This window comes from Salvelinus namaycush, chromosome 25, assembly GCF_016432855.1.
Source record: "Salvelinus namaycush isolate Seneca chromosome 25, SaNama_1.0, whole genome shotgun sequence".
NCBI classification, from domain to species: Eukaryota; Metazoa; Chordata; class Actinopteri; order Salmoniformes; family Salmonidae; genus Salvelinus; species Salvelinus namaycush.
The window spans coordinates 16158831-16173906 of record NC_052331.1 but is presented as its reverse complement, the minus strand read 5'-3'; the positions used below and the strand labels follow the sequence as shown (position 1 = coordinate 16173906).

The 15076-nt window shown below is 41.7% G+C and overlaps 2 protein-coding genes across 2 annotated transcripts in view; one reads left to right on the top strand and one right to left on the bottom strand.

Annotated features, from left to right (window-relative positions):
• Window positions 1-4446: 4446 nt before the first annotated feature.
• Window positions 4447-12222, bottom strand: LOC120020298 (NAD-dependent protein deacylase sirtuin-5, mitochondrial-like). Its single transcript, XM_038963863.1, has 9 exons — window positions 12108-12222; window positions 11320-11432; window positions 10469-10602; window positions 7845-8070; window positions 7394-7481; window positions 7227-7280; window positions 6873-6996; window positions 6540-6655; window positions 4447-6008 (listed from the first exon to the last, which is right to left on the bottom strand). Exons 2-9 carry the CDS (start codon window positions 11417-11419, stop codon window positions 5936-5938), a joined length of 915 nt encoding a protein of 304 aa, XP_038819791.1. The 5' UTR covers window positions 11420-11432; window positions 12108-12222; the 3' UTR covers window positions 4447-5935.
• A 421-nt stretch (window positions 12223-12643) lies between these two features.
• The window catches only part of LOC120020678 (phosphatase and actin regulator 1-like), an 83310-nt gene continuing 80877 nt past the window's right edge, over window positions 12644-15076 (top strand). The window contains exon 1 of the mRNA XM_038964380.1: window positions 12644-12755. Within this exon, the coding sequence (XP_038820308.1) occupies window positions 12644-12755 (112 nt within the window). The remainder of the gene's footprint in view (window positions 12756-15076) is intronic.

The window sequence follows — 15076 nt, the reverse complement described above, 5'->3', positions numbered from 1 at the left end:
CCAACTTTACCGGTTAGCTTGGGTGCTTGACTGCTGTTTTGAGGTCAGAACGCTCAGATCAACCCTACTCCTTGGCCAACGCTCTGAGGACAATCTGACAAGGCTCTGAATTTACCAATGCCCAAAGCGCACTCTGGCACTCCAGAGTGAATTTACTAGATGGGCTAAAAATAGCAGCAGGTTTTTCTTTCCATGGTCATTTCTGTTCCTCTTAACAAACCACAGATTAGTTATTTTCTTGAGGATTTCAGTCCAAAAACCCAATCTGGAGTAACAACCAGAAAACTTGGGTTATTAAACTGGGCTTATTCTACATAAGTGTGTGCATTCCAGACCCCAAAGCAGCAGACCATCTCCTATCGCTAGAGGATAACATATAAACGTATTTACCTGTGAGGACTGGTACAAGGACTTTACCTGTTTAAAAAACTTTTAAAAAACAGGTTAACACTCGCAAGACCGCTGGGCCAGATGGAATACCAGGGTGTTCTCAAAGCGTGTTCTCTTCATTCAAAGACTCAATCATGGACATTCGTACTGATAGTTGTGGCTGCTTTGCGTGATGTATTGTTGTCTCTACCTTCTTGCCCTTTGTGCTGTTGTCTGTGCCCAATAATGTTTGTATTATGCTGCTACCATGTTTTTGTTATGTTGCTACCATGCTGTGTTGTTGTTTTAGGTCTCATTTTATGTAGTGTTGTGTTGTCTCTCTTGTTGTGATATGTGTTCTGTCCTATATTTATATTTTTAATCCCAGCCCCGCAGGAGGCCTTTTGGTAGGCTGTCATTGTAAATAAGAATTTGTTCTTAACTGACTTGCCCAGTTAAATAAAGGTTACATTTAAAAAAAAAAAAAACATTTGTATTCGGCGCAAGTGACAACATTTTTTCTTTTTAAACTTTTCAAGTGCAATGAAGTGCTAATGATCAAAACCCATTAGACTGAAAAGGCTCCAAGACACACATTTCTGTGTGTGGGTGTGTGTACTCTAGTTTAGGTTGGATCAATAGCCAGGAGCCCTATTCCCACTGTGGAATCTTCTTAATTCTGCTGATACGGCAAGTAATCTGGGAGAGGCCAGCCACCGTGTGTGTGTGCCCATGTGCCCTGTCTCTTCCCTCCAGGGTTTTTCTCCAGAGACTCACGTTACCTGTGCTGAACTACAATACAGAGTGCAGGGCTGGGGCTTACCCTTAACATGGGAGGCCACACACCCATGCACACACAAGCAAACAGACACACACATGGAGAGAGACACAGAAACAGGAAGAGCGAGAGAAACAGAGAGGACAAAATGAAGAGAGGGAAAAACTATAAATTGGTATCTGATGGCAATAGAGAGGTAACACCTATGAGTCAGATAGGATTTATTCATATAGATATATTGAGGACCTTGACGAGTGAAGATTGTGCAGGAAGTTATGAGATGAACATGTGGTTGTGGGTCAACACTCATAAAGACTAGCTGTCAGAGAGTTAGGTATACATATAGGAAGTCCAGAAGAACGAAAACAAGAACACAGATTATGTGGAAAATAAGAAGTTACATTTATAAACATAAACTAATTAAAATGCTAGTACTGAATACATTCCCAAATATAATTCCAATGTACAGAATAGAATATAATAGAGCCTGTTCAAGTCCTATACAATCCATCTATTATATCAAAAAATATACATTGGTTCCTTTCATGCGTGTGTCCTGTGCTCTGATCTTATTCTGTGAGGGTTCAGACCGTGCTCTGAGGCAGGCCAGGGCCTGTGGCAATGATCAATAATCAGGTGACAGTGGCCACCTGCTTTGATCCTAATTAGCCTAGCTTTAGATGAGATTAGCCTGCACCTGAACCCTATTCTCAGTCTTAACAACAACTCCCTCCCAGCCTCACTACCCAGAACCCCTAGCATCAGCCCAATACAGGGAAAATAATCTGGGCCGGCAGGGACAAGACACCTCACTTTATGCACCAGATCTCTCTCTTCACAGTAACATTGAAAAAGTCATAGCTTGTCTTGTAGGTGATTCAAATCATATCTATTTTTACTAAGCTACTATGCTCTTTGAATGGGTCATAATCATGGGATATTTTTGCTGACCTGGATAGCTCTGACAGTCCTGTCAGTCTGCATAAAGAGAAACATGAATGTTCCCCCCTCCTTACCAATCCCTGGCAAAGACATACACTCTGAAGTACACACACACACACACACACACAACTGACCCCAAATGCCACCTTCAACCATCTCAAAACTCAAACACTCCAAATAGATGTCATCAAGTCCCTTCACCAGATTCAACATGCTCAGTTTATCTCCCCTTTTATTAACTCTCTCTCTTACACACACACACACACACTTCAGCCGGTCTCCTAGTCAATCTACTTCATCATTCAAAGAGACACAGGGATATTTGCAGAAGTGATACCAATGATGATGGCTCTATTAACCTGCAGGCTGCTGGGTCAGACAGGGACCTTTACACATCTACCATCTCATCCCTCTCTCCTGCATTCTTGTATGACCTCCAGTCACTGCCAATATCACCACTCACACTCCAGCAGGCCTGCTCAATTGAGGCTTCAAACGACTATATCATCCTATCAATGCAAGAAGAATCTTATCCCTTTGTCTATTTCATTAGTTAATTTTATGATGTGAAAAACAGATTTCACCTCACTCCTGACATTAGACACACTGTTAGTAGAAGGTAGAGAATAAGAAAAACAAAATCAAAGGAAAGAGGTAAGAAGAGTAGGAGAAAGGTTATGATGATAATCATCAATGATAATGAACATTTACAGTAGGGGATTGTGGGTAAAGAAATGAAGCAGAGAGAAGCAATGAAGAAGAGGGAATTATTCCTTAATGAATGGGAAATGGGATGGGGTATTTTTGGAACATATGATTCTAAACAGGGTTCTGATGTATGTGTTTATTGTGTGTTTGGTTCCCTCGGTTGCCTGTGTGTGTGTGCCAGACACTAATTTGATGAGAGCGCTGGGTGCATGGTGGGCATGATATGAGCTGGCCCTGCATGACTCCTCGCTCACTCGCACGCACACACACAGGTCTGTTCAAGGTTACAGCCTGCCTGTTCAGATGAACATGTAGGGACCACGGACCAGTAGGCCTACAGCTGCATTATGATCGGTTATGTTTATTTCACAGGGGTAATGCTAAATAATCAACATTTCTGTAAATCTGACAGATTTAGCCATTTCCAAATCTCACAAATTAACTAGAAATGACATACACAGACACAGTAATAACCTCCCAATCCTCACTGACACCCGTATGTCAGTTTCTGCCATCATAACTGTGTGTTTTAGAATAATTAGCGTGGAACTTCAGCTCTTACAGTGATTCATAATAACCTCTCCTCTCGCTATCTCTCGCTAACACTGGAGGACCCTGAACATGAGACTCATGCCATTAAGTCTGGACATTCACACTGGGGAACATAGACAAACACTGGGACACACAAACTGGAACACACTGGTGCAACCATGCACACACACAGTGCTCAGGTAACCTCCCTGTCAGTCTCTCCTTCCCCCTCGATTTCTCATCAACCAGGCCTATAAGAACAGATTCAGACCTTTAAACAGATGGTGACTCAGCTGGATGGGAACTTTTCTCACACAATATGCACTAACCTCAGCCATCAACAACCAAATCAACAGTAAGGAGTCAGGCAGAACCACCTCTGATGAGTAAACTTGCCTGTATTGTTTTGGGATGTTTACCGTGGTCTCTTTTTTCCCCACATCTTTGTGGATGTTTTCAATAAGACATTCTAAGTGAGGTCCTTCCCTCTGTATGACCTTTCACCTTTGACCTTGTGCGTTGTAAGAGAGGTCTGTCCTGCTTGGACCTTAGCAGGCAAATCCTCTCCCATAGCCATGCCTCCACCTCATGCTCTCTCTGGTTTCATTAGGTTTCTCACTCACTCAATAGATCAATACAAATGGAGACTCATTTCAGAATAGACAGAGGTCCAGATAAATAACTAAAATAGCTTAAAGATGGTCATCAAAGGACCAGGATTATGCCGTCAAAATGGCGAGTAGTTCACACGTAAAATTAAAAAGCTAATGTACAACATTATGATGGTCCAAATGAGCTCTCTGGTTTTGCTATCTACGGAAATAATGCTAGTGTTCACTTCACCTTGAGCAGAGCAAAACATTGTCCCAGAAGAAAACAAATCTATATTTCCTCTTACCCATGCATTCTAATTGAGAGATAGCCTGACTGACTGCAGACTCTCCTGGCTTCTCTGTCTGTTCAGAGGAGTTTTATTGAATCTACAGTCTACATACTGGCATCTACTGTTAGCTTTGGGAATGCAAACTCCCCCAATTACATATAGCATATTATGAAGACTGCAGTGATGATACAATTGTGTGAGAGAAAAAAGGACAAAAGTAATGCAAATTAATTCATAATGTTGTTGACAGTATTATATTTTGAAGCGTTGCATGAGATCTCATTACGTTGCATAAAAGCAAAAACACCTAAAGTAGCTAGCAGTAGTTGTAAAAAAGTACAAATACAATCATGATATCGAAGTATACACTTGGTTCGGTATAGAACATTTCCAACAACAGAGTTATTGTGCGTGATTAGGCAAAACAATATATTCAATGAGTAATACAAATTATATTTTTAAAGGGACACACTGGGATTTTGGTAATGATTTGATCAACTTCCCCGGAGTCAGATGAACTCATGGATACCATTTGTATGTCTCTGCATGCAGTATGAAGGAAGTTAGAGGTAATTTGCGAGCCAATGCTAACTAGCATTAGCACAATGATTGGAAGTCTATGGTATCTACTAGCATGCTAGCAGTTACCATAGATTTCCAGTCATGGTGCTAACGCTAGTAGCAATTGCGCTAACACTAGTTAGTAACTTCCTTCAAACTGTATGCAGAGACATGATATTTTCATCCACGAGTTCATCTTACACTAGGGAAGTAGATAAAGGGATATTTCAGGATGAAGCCCTTTAACACATTCTCATGCCATGTAACCACAGTATAACTATTGATAGATATTGATATGGTAAATACTGTACATGGACGGGAATACAATAGTCCAGGTTCAGCAATAGCCAGTTCAATGAACTGACTCTCTCTCTGTGACGTTGCTATGTACTTGAGGTTCAAAGCATGTATTTGGTCATGGTTGTGTGTATTTGGCCAAGGTTGTGGAAAACAGTTGGCCAGGCACATGGATTAGGTATTGTACTGTGTTGGAGTTAATACAGTATATCCTCCATAGAGTGAGAAAAAGGTTCAGCTATATGATTATATTACTGTACGCTACAAAGAATAATATCATCTGATCTCACAAGCTACATCAGCATGTTATATAATGTGTGTGTGTCATGTACAGCATGCGCACTGGCCTCATTAATGTCAAAAAAACAGAGCAATCAGCAAAGCCTGTACATCTGAAATATACTGAATTAGCAGTGAGAGAGAGAAATGTATGCTCACATGACTAAGTCGCTTTGGATAAAAGCGACTGCTAAATGGCATGTACTATTATTATATTATGATGTATAAAGACATGACACGCTCAAAACTCCGGAGAAGAAAACATTTGCCCGTCCTATATCAAGAAATACTTCTCCTTATTGCAGCTGAATACTCTTTTCTGCCTTTCAAGAAGAGACAATAACACATAACATCTCAGTTCCAGTTTAGTTAACCGAATAAGTATCAAGTATCCAGAAGACTATTCGACTATTCAGTCCTCTGCTGCAGACAGCAGCGCTCCCTCCACCAAGAGGAGCGCGTTTGAAAGTGTCTTAAGGCATGTTTTTTGGATAAGGGAATAATCACCATGGAATCAAACGGCCGTGGAGTGGATATGGGAGGAGCCCCAGAGGTTCGGACACCATCAGACTCCACCCCTTGACCGCTCAGACGACTTCAGACTCGTGACGCGCCAACGCCAGGGGTAGCGTGGCCCCACACGGGCCCTGGAAATGGTACCTGTACAGCAGAAGCACACACACACACACACACACACACACACACACACACACACACACACACACACACACACACACACACACACACACACACACACACACACACACACACACACACACACACACACACACACACACACACACACACACACACAGCAAGGATAAAAGGAGAAATCTGAGAAATGCTCACCAGTGTCCCTAAGGAAGTGTTTGGTTCTTAATTTCCCTGACACACATCTGATCAATCAGATCTAAGACCAAAGAGCTAATAACGCTGACTGATTTCAAACCTGACAAACTGTAGATGCAGTAGAATCATGAATAAAACACACTTTATCAGGCTCCGTTTTGGCGAAGAATCCCTATTTGATTAAATATATCCCGTTTAACTTAAAAAAAAAATATATACTATTTGACTTCCCCAAAATGTATTTGTATTTTGCACATCAAGAAAATGAATTGAAATTACCCAAAGAAACTTGTATTACGACAAAAACATATCATTTTCTAATAGTGGTGTGCTGTGGCTTACGTGAAGCGTGTGGTCTCAGAGGTGGTCTCAATGTTGAACTCTGCTACTGGCACGCCCCTGGACGCCACCTGGGGGGCAAACATGGCTGCCGGGTACACTATGGAGGAGGTGCCAACCTGCGGGCAGATATAGGGCATAGGCACCAGCAAAGCCATATAGGAGATATGTATGTATATTATACATTGGTCTGAACATCCGTTTCAGGTGTGTGGTGCTTTACATCAGGCTCTATCTCTACAGCGTATGACAACATCTTACTACATACTAAAGTGTGTATATAAAGATTGAGATACATAGCAACAAGATTATCCAGCGACTATGAGGCCAACTCACCACCAGACACAGATCACAGGTGTCCAGCACCGTCTCCACCTTGGTTAAGACGTGCGAGTCCAGAGTTTCCCCGAACCAGGTCACATTGGGCCTGAGCAGACCATGGCAGTCAATCTTCTCACACCTGCACATAAAACCACCAAGGGATGACATCACACACGTTATGTGTGACGCAGGCAAACATCACACATAACAGGTGTATGGTTACTTAGGATTGAGAAGAGGTCAAGTTAAAAGCAAATAACACTACCGCCACCATGTGGAAAAGATTTTATCACTGTGGCTTGGATTTTCTGTGGTAGACTTGTGTAAAAAAGTCAACAAATAGACAGAACCATACTAATCCTCCCCTACCTTGGCAGCTCCTCTGGGGGAATCTTGGCATCACTGGTATCTGGGTCAGGAGAACTGTGGAACAATTGAAGACAACCATTTTTCTAAAAGTCAAGTTACACATCCAATGTAGAAGATTCGCCTGAGCAGGTGGTTGTATTGTACTGAGGCGCTGTACTGCTGCTTACCCTTTCCCCTCTAGGGCAGCGCATATTGGGCTGCCTTGGTTCACAGCCACATGTCCACAGCTCACACAGCGCGTCTCAAACAGACTTCCTGATGATTCACCAGGGAGAAAAACAGAACTGAGCACCGTCCAGACACTTTGGAGAAGTCTCTCAAAAACATGCGGATAATGACAACATTTGTCCAAGTAGAATTTACCTTCAGGGACAATAAAGTCAATCTTATCCTTATCTTATGTTCAACGTTTGACAACAAGCTTTGGAAGCCACCACTCGAGCGAGGGCTAATTATTTGAGTACATCTTCTGAGCTTACTTATTAACAATGGAGCCTCTCTTGAAACAGTGCCTTCTAAAACATATTTGCCTGCCTTGTCTGAACCAATCCCTGCTGCCCAGCCCATTCCAGCCATCTAAAAGACCCGCTTAGCCCTGTCCCAGCCCAGCCCTCTCACCGTGGATCTTGAGGACATGTCTGGATCCGGCCTGGCGGTGCAGATCATCTATGACCTGGGTGATGACTACCACAGAGCGGCCCTGCTTCCTCAACCGGGCCTCACACTCTGCAATGGCCAGGTGGGCCTTATTGGGCACCTTACTCAGCATCACTTCTCGTCGGTAGTGGTAGAACTCCCACACCAGGGAAGGGTTCCGAAAGAAGGCCTCAGGGGTGGCTATGTCCTGTGGACAGAGATGGACAGGGACATGGGTGGGGAGGGTTAGGGAACAGAGTTCACAGGATGAGGAGGTAGAGTCTAAGGGTGTCAGGGTGGAGATGGATGGGATAAGTCTACATTGTTATGGGCAGACTGGATGAGAGTAAGTGACTAGGTAAATAGCAGGTGGGAGGACTGGGTCATAGTTAGAGCAGAGAAAGGCAAGGCACGTTGAGTTGTAGATATAGAGATCTTAGGGAAAAAACAAAATAAACATGACATTTTCACATATTTAAAAGAGTGTGAACAAGGTCCCATAAATAAACACTTGGGGGCACAGGATAGAACAAACACAAGTTGAAGGTTTGTTTTGATTCTCTCTCTCAAAGTGAATCTCTGATGAGACTGTCCTACTTAGATTAACTGATACTGGCTCCAGCTCCTCAGCTCTCCCTGGGAACTGCACACAGTAACCGTGGTTACGCCTAAACCCTCCCCCCTCCTCATTGTTGTTGTCAAGACAAATCCATTGACACGGGAGTACACTCCCCTCCGTATGTATTTGGACAGTGAAGCTAACACTTTAAATGTGTCTCAATACTCCAGCATTTTGGATTTGAGATCAAACGTTTCATATAAGGCGACAGTACAGAATGTCACAATGACTACATAAAGCTTGTGACTACAAACTTGTTGGATGCATTTACAGCTTTGGTTCTGTTTCGGATTATGTTTTTCCCAATAGAAAGTGAATGTGAATAATGTATTGTGTCATTTGAGTCACTATTTGTAAGTAATAATAATAATAATAAATTATTATTATTATTATTATTATTATGTGGGTGCTTATATTTATCCTATTTCACACATGTACAAGCGTTTATACAACGGGTAGTTTGGAATTCCCGTAGAGTCTATCCTGCCCATGATATACTGGACATTATACAACGGGTGGGTCTAACCCTGGATGCTGATTGGTTAAAACCACATTCCAGGCGGTGTCTATTCCACAAGTTACCACCGGCTAAATCTATGACGTTGAAATGCCAATTTACTCTGTTCCATCTGACTGCGCAATCCACTGTCTCATCAGCCCAGCCAGGCAATTATAAACTTGATCTCCACTATAAAAAGCATCTCGACATTATCTCCCATTTCTTTTAGACTAGCATTTGATTTTCAACAGCGGAGATTTGTATAAACCTTGCGGTCTTTCTCTTCGACATTTGCGACATTGAATTTCAATATTGAAACAAATCTCCAGCTGTCCCATAGTAATGAACGTGTCGGGAGTCAGGACGAGACAGACAGAGCTTTTCTCAGCCACTCGAAATCATGAATCAGCTGGCATCATTTTTATGGATATATACAAAGAAATGTCAATAGAAAACAGGTCAAATGAAACAAAATGCAGCTTTTTTTGCCATAGCAACCTACAAAGTTCTGGAACTATCAACCAGCACTTGGGTAGTTTTGCTTTACATGGCAGTCAATACGAATTGAACTAATGACCAGGGTATGGCTAAAATTGCAATTGACCACCAGTGTTTGTGATTGTAGCACCACGTTTTGTTGAAAAATGTATGGTTCGGGAAATAATCTTGCTTTTTAATGCTGGTAACCCATTGCATAAAAGCAATAATACTCTTGAGCCCATGTGTTATGGTAACATTTTTAAATGCATGTATGAATTGGAAATGTGTTTTTTGCATATACCAATTCACCAAGACACTCTAGGAGAGTGGGGTCACGGCCACGATCATGAATTGTGAATGATGATGAGTGAGACGGACAAAGATCATACCTCCCCAAAAAAGCTAACTATTGGTCATCGTGAGAGGTAAGCATGTGTTGTTGTAGCCTTCGTAACTTTCTCACTCATCACTATTAATTCATGATTTTTCTAAATTGTTCAGAAACATCTTATTTACTCACTTCGAAAGAATTACTCTAGTCATCATTCCCCATTCAGTTCCTATTGGGCAAAACATAATCCAAAACACAACCAAACAAACTGCAAATGCATCCAATGTATTTGTAGAGTAACAAGCTTGATGTAGTCATTGGTCCCATATTCCTAGCACGCAAACACTAAATGTTTGACTACTTTAATACCCTATAAGTGAAATTGTCTAAAAACTTATGACTTCTTCAAATGGGGGGGATTAGATATATAAAGTGCTTTCATTTCTAAAGGGTAAAACTGATATGTATGAAAATACCCTTCTGTACTGACGGCTCATATGAAACATCTCAAATCCAAAACGCTGGAGTATAGAGCCAAATGTAAAATTCTAGCTTCACTGTCCAAATACATACAGAGGGGAGTGTTTATAGCATTATGTAAATGTCTGCGTGTACATGAGCATGAAAAGATTGTGAAATGAATGCCTGTAGGTCGGTGTATGTCTGTTTTACATTACCTGAGATTGCCATTTCCTCCAGTAGCCCGCAGCACCCCTAAAGGTAGGCACTCCACTCTCTGCACTCACACCCGCCCCAGTAATGATGGCTATGTGCCTGGCTTTAGAGAAGACCTTTCGGAATTCAGACATATCTACAGAAGATAAAAATGTATACATTAACAAGAGCCATTAGAGCAGGGATGGGAATCATTGATTGGGGGGCCACAAAAACCTGAACTCATCATGAGGGGCCGCAGTGGCTTGGGGGTCTGCGTACCTACACATGCAGTCAGAGCCAGCCCTAGCCTTTTGGGGGCCCCAAGTAAAATTTTGTTGGGAGGCCCGCCCAACTTGCGAACAAAACATTTTCTCCGCCACCCTCTTAACAGCGGGGAGACATTTTGGGGGGTTTTATAGTTCATTTCATGCAATTCTACTCATTTTCCCATGGGGCTTAGAGAAAAGTTTGCAGTTTTGAATATGATAGCTGAGTGAGAGTGACTAACAAAATCAATTGGGCCTGGTCGGTAATTCGACCATGATTACAACAAGTTTAGATAGCTGGCTAGACTACCTTAGCAATCTAAAAATGTTTAGCTGACATGGGGTAATTGAGTGACTGTCAGTGACTGACATAACAATAGAAAAACTGCTGATGCCCAACCAAATTAGTTTTTTTATTTGGGGGGGGGGGGGGGGGGGGATTGATCTGAGGAGTTGCCCTTCCCTGCATTAGACTGTTCACTCAGCAGCAGCCTAGGCCTACTACAATGTACACTAGAATGTAAAGCCAATGTATGGAGAGCACTACATGCCTGGATGAAAAGAGGAACTTATGAATTCAGCTCATGCATGTGGTAGGACCTTACCTGAACTGGCAGACCTGGTCAGCTCTACCAAAGGCCCACGTGTCACTGGAGAAGACACGCGAGGACCAAGTCCAATTGAAACTAGATGTCGAAGAATCATTGTCACTACAGCTCTGTAAGAGAAGACAGAATGTTAGGATAATTATTTTCTGACTGCCTTAGAATAGTTTGTCCTAGTTAAATATAGGTGACACAGATGGACAAACTATATCATTACACATTTGCATTGATCAACTTTTAAGGCGACGGTCATTTATACACGTATCCTCATCGTGTAATTTACTTGTTTGAATGTGGGAATGAGAATTGTCACCAGCGCCTGATCAATGTCAACTGGCTGCGATATACATATTTACTTTTTACATTTTACATCGCGTTGTGTATGACAGCCTTGAATTTGAACAAGTTTTGCGTGGGCATAAGATTACGCATTCTAAATGGTATTTAGGCTAAAACGTGTCCAGACCAGCAGTCTACACAAGAAGTGTTAAAAGTTGTGATTGTCAGTGAGCAAACTCAAATCAGCTGCGGCTCGTAAACCAAATCGTTTTTTATAAAAATGAACAGAATATTGAAGAAATAAATATAATTTCCTCAACGATACTATAGCCTACATTTCTAAAACTTTGAAAACAGGGGTATAAAGAAGAGCCATCTTGAATACTAAAAGTAGCTAAATAGCAAAAGTAAAAATGTTACATGCAGGCAAATAAGTTCTACAACGATCATTACATGTAATTGCCTTTTTCAGAATAACTCGAGTTTACGCATAACACGTCCATACATACCCAGCAGAGTTACCAGATGGCGAGGTAGAGTTTGTTTACTTTTCTTAATGTAATTAATTTGAAAAACCGTAAAGACTCCCTTGCTGTCGCAAAGCATTGAAGATTCCGCTCCAAAATCCACTATTGAGGGTAAAGTTGTAGGTTAGTTTAGTTTATAGTGCCCTCTGGTGGTGTACATTTTTTTTTTAAATCTCCCCTGACCTCAGACAAGATTTCCACTTGCTGATACATCCATACAGGAGCTTATATTTATAATTTAACTCCACAAGTCCGTATTGGATAGGCTATTTTGAAAATGTAGGCCATTTACTTGATTATTCATAATTTTTTCCCTTTTTTCCATTCTCATTCTCCTCTGTCTGCTGTTGGGTTAAGGAGCTTTGTAGTGGCGGCTCCACCTCGCTTCAAAAGTCACATCTCCCTCTCGGGTCTCTACCGGTTCAGTTTTTTTCCTCCCCATCAGTACCTCCTCGTGAGCGGCGGTGGCTCTGTGTCTGTCCCAACCCTCCAGTCGTCACTGGACGCTGGTCAAATTGATGGCGGCTTCTCCAGAGGAACATATAGACCGACGGCCGATCAGGAGAGTCCGGTCCAAGAGCGATACCCCGTACCTCGCCGAAGCCAGAGTTTCCTTCAACCTGCGCACAGGTAGGTTGCTTCTCACGTTTGGCCAGTGATTTTCAGAGCGTTCGATGCATTGTAGCATATAATGCACTGCACCTAACCTTACTAGCCTATTGTAAACTAACGGTTTTGTAACACATAATTCTATTTTATAGTATTTGTTTTACTGAGACTGTGCTTGATCTGCACTATTGCCAGTGGGCTCTAGTGCATGTAGCCTATAATGTGGAAGTTTGGTTTTTCCTAATTTGCAATTTTGGTAGCATTTTGGACAAGTTTATCATATCAATCGAATTGTCTGATTGGTAAATTGATCGTTTGCGATTAGGTTTTGTAAGAAGAAAAACAAGACTAATGGTCATTGTTCAACGTGTGCGATTTGATTTCGTAAGAGAACGGCATTAGGCATTAATTCAATTCAGTTACATAATAGAGAAGCATTCGAATGGCAATCTGAGCCCCAACGTGATCGTAGTCACCAGCAAGGTGTCCAGGATTAGGCTACACCGGATAGATCCCTGACAGAGAACAGATTGGTGTTGACTGTTAAAGCTCCCGTGTACAGTGCATTCGGAATCTATTCAGACCCCTTCCCATTTCCCACATTTTGTTACGTTACAGCCTTATTCTAAAACGGATTAAATGTGTTTTTTCCCCCTCATCAATATACAAACAATACCCCATAATGACAAAGCGAACACAGGTTTTTAGAAATGTTTTCTAATTTATTACAAATAAATCAACAGAAATAGCTTATTTACATTAGTATTCAGACCTTTTGATAAGAGACTCGAAATTGAGCTCAGGTACATCCTGTTTCCGTTGAGCATCCTTGAGATGTTTCTACAACTTGATTGGAGTCCAGCTGTGGTAAATTCAATTGATTGGACATTATTTGGAAAGGCAAACACCTGTCTATATAAGGTCCCACAGTTGACAGTGAATGTCAGAGCAAAAACCAAGCCATGAGGTTGAAGGAATTGTTCGTAGAGCGCTGAGACAGGATTGTGTCGAGGCACAGATCTGGGGAAAGGTACCAAAAACATTTCTGCAGCATTGAACGTCCCCAGGAACACTGGCCACCATCATTCTTAAATGGAAGAAGTTTGGAACCACCAAGACTCTTCCTAGAGCTGGCCACCCAGCCAAACTGAGCAATGGGGGGAGAAGGGCCTTGTTCAGTGACGCTCCCCATTCAACCTGACAGAGTTTGAGAGGATCTGCAGAGAAGAATGGGAGAAACTCCCCAAATACAGGTGTGCCAAGCCTGTAGCGTCATACCCAAGAAGACTCAAGGCTGTAATCGCTGCCAAAGGTGCTTCAACAAAGTATTGAGTAAAGGGTCTGATTACTTTGTCATTGTGGGGTATTGTATGTAGATTGATGAGAGAATTAAAAAAAATACATTTTAGAATAAGGCTGTAAAGTAACAAAACGTAGAAAAAGTCAAGGGGTCTGAATACTTTCCGAATGCACTGTATGTTAGATACATCCAAGTTATTACATACAGTGTAAGTATATATTAGTGTATTGGATGTTGATTAGATTTAGGTTATGGCTTGTGGGAAACGTGCACAAATTGCTCCCCTCGCGGACCTAGATGTATTGCATTCCTTGTTACCATGGTGACTTGGCATATTTCGGGCTGAGTCAGTTGTTAGCCCATGAGGTATTCATATGTTTTGCATTGTAATAGCATACAGCCTGAACCAAATGCAGCCTTTCAATAAAATATCGTAGTTATTCATATTTCGATATCATGCAAAATATGGTCTGAGTGATTGCCATTTAAAGACATATATTTTTACCTTTATTTAACTAGGCAAATCAGTTCTTATTTACAAATTCTTATTTACAATGAAGGCCTAGGAACAGTGGGTTAACTGCTTTGTTTAGGGGCTGAATGACAGATGTTTACCTTGTCAGTTCGGGGTTTTGTTCTAGCAACCTTTCGGTTACTGGCCCAACACTTTAACCACTAGGCTACCTGCCTCCATGATGAATATGTTCATAAATAAATAGTCTCTGAGCCTTTTGCACGGATTTAGTTGACAAATAGTCAATGCATCAGTTCAATAGTCTTGCAGTGCTTCTGTCACACAGCTGGCTGGCTGTGGTGCTGAAACTGCTAGCTGGCCAAGTTTGCCCGCCAGTTGCGTACGTGCAAGACTTCAGATAACTTAAGGTAAAGTCTTTGAATGTTTTATTTTCTGGGCTTGTTTTGTCTTAATCTGCTATATTTTGTTAAACCAAACCATATTGCTACATTTCTGTTTTGATCATCATCATCCATTCCTCCATCCAGGCGAATTGCAGCTGTTTTTCCAGTCACACCCACACTGTGA

What these genes read in the sequence shown, in the direction of transcription:
- LOC120020298 (XM_038963863.1), bottom strand. Translation starts at nt 11,419, where the DNA reads ATGATTCTTCGACATCTAGTTTCAATTGGACTTGGTCCTCGCGTGTCT. An exon ending in GACCAGGTCTGCCAGTTCAG is followed by an intron (nt 10,603 to 11,319) that starts GTAAGGTCCTAC and finishes TATCTTCTGTAG; the next exon opens with ATATGTCTGAATTCCGAAAG. An exon ending in GCTGCCCTAGAGGGGAAAGG is followed by an intron (nt 7,281 to 7,393) that starts GTAAGCAGCAGT and finishes ATTGTTCCACAG; the next exon opens with TTCTCCTGACCCAGATACCA.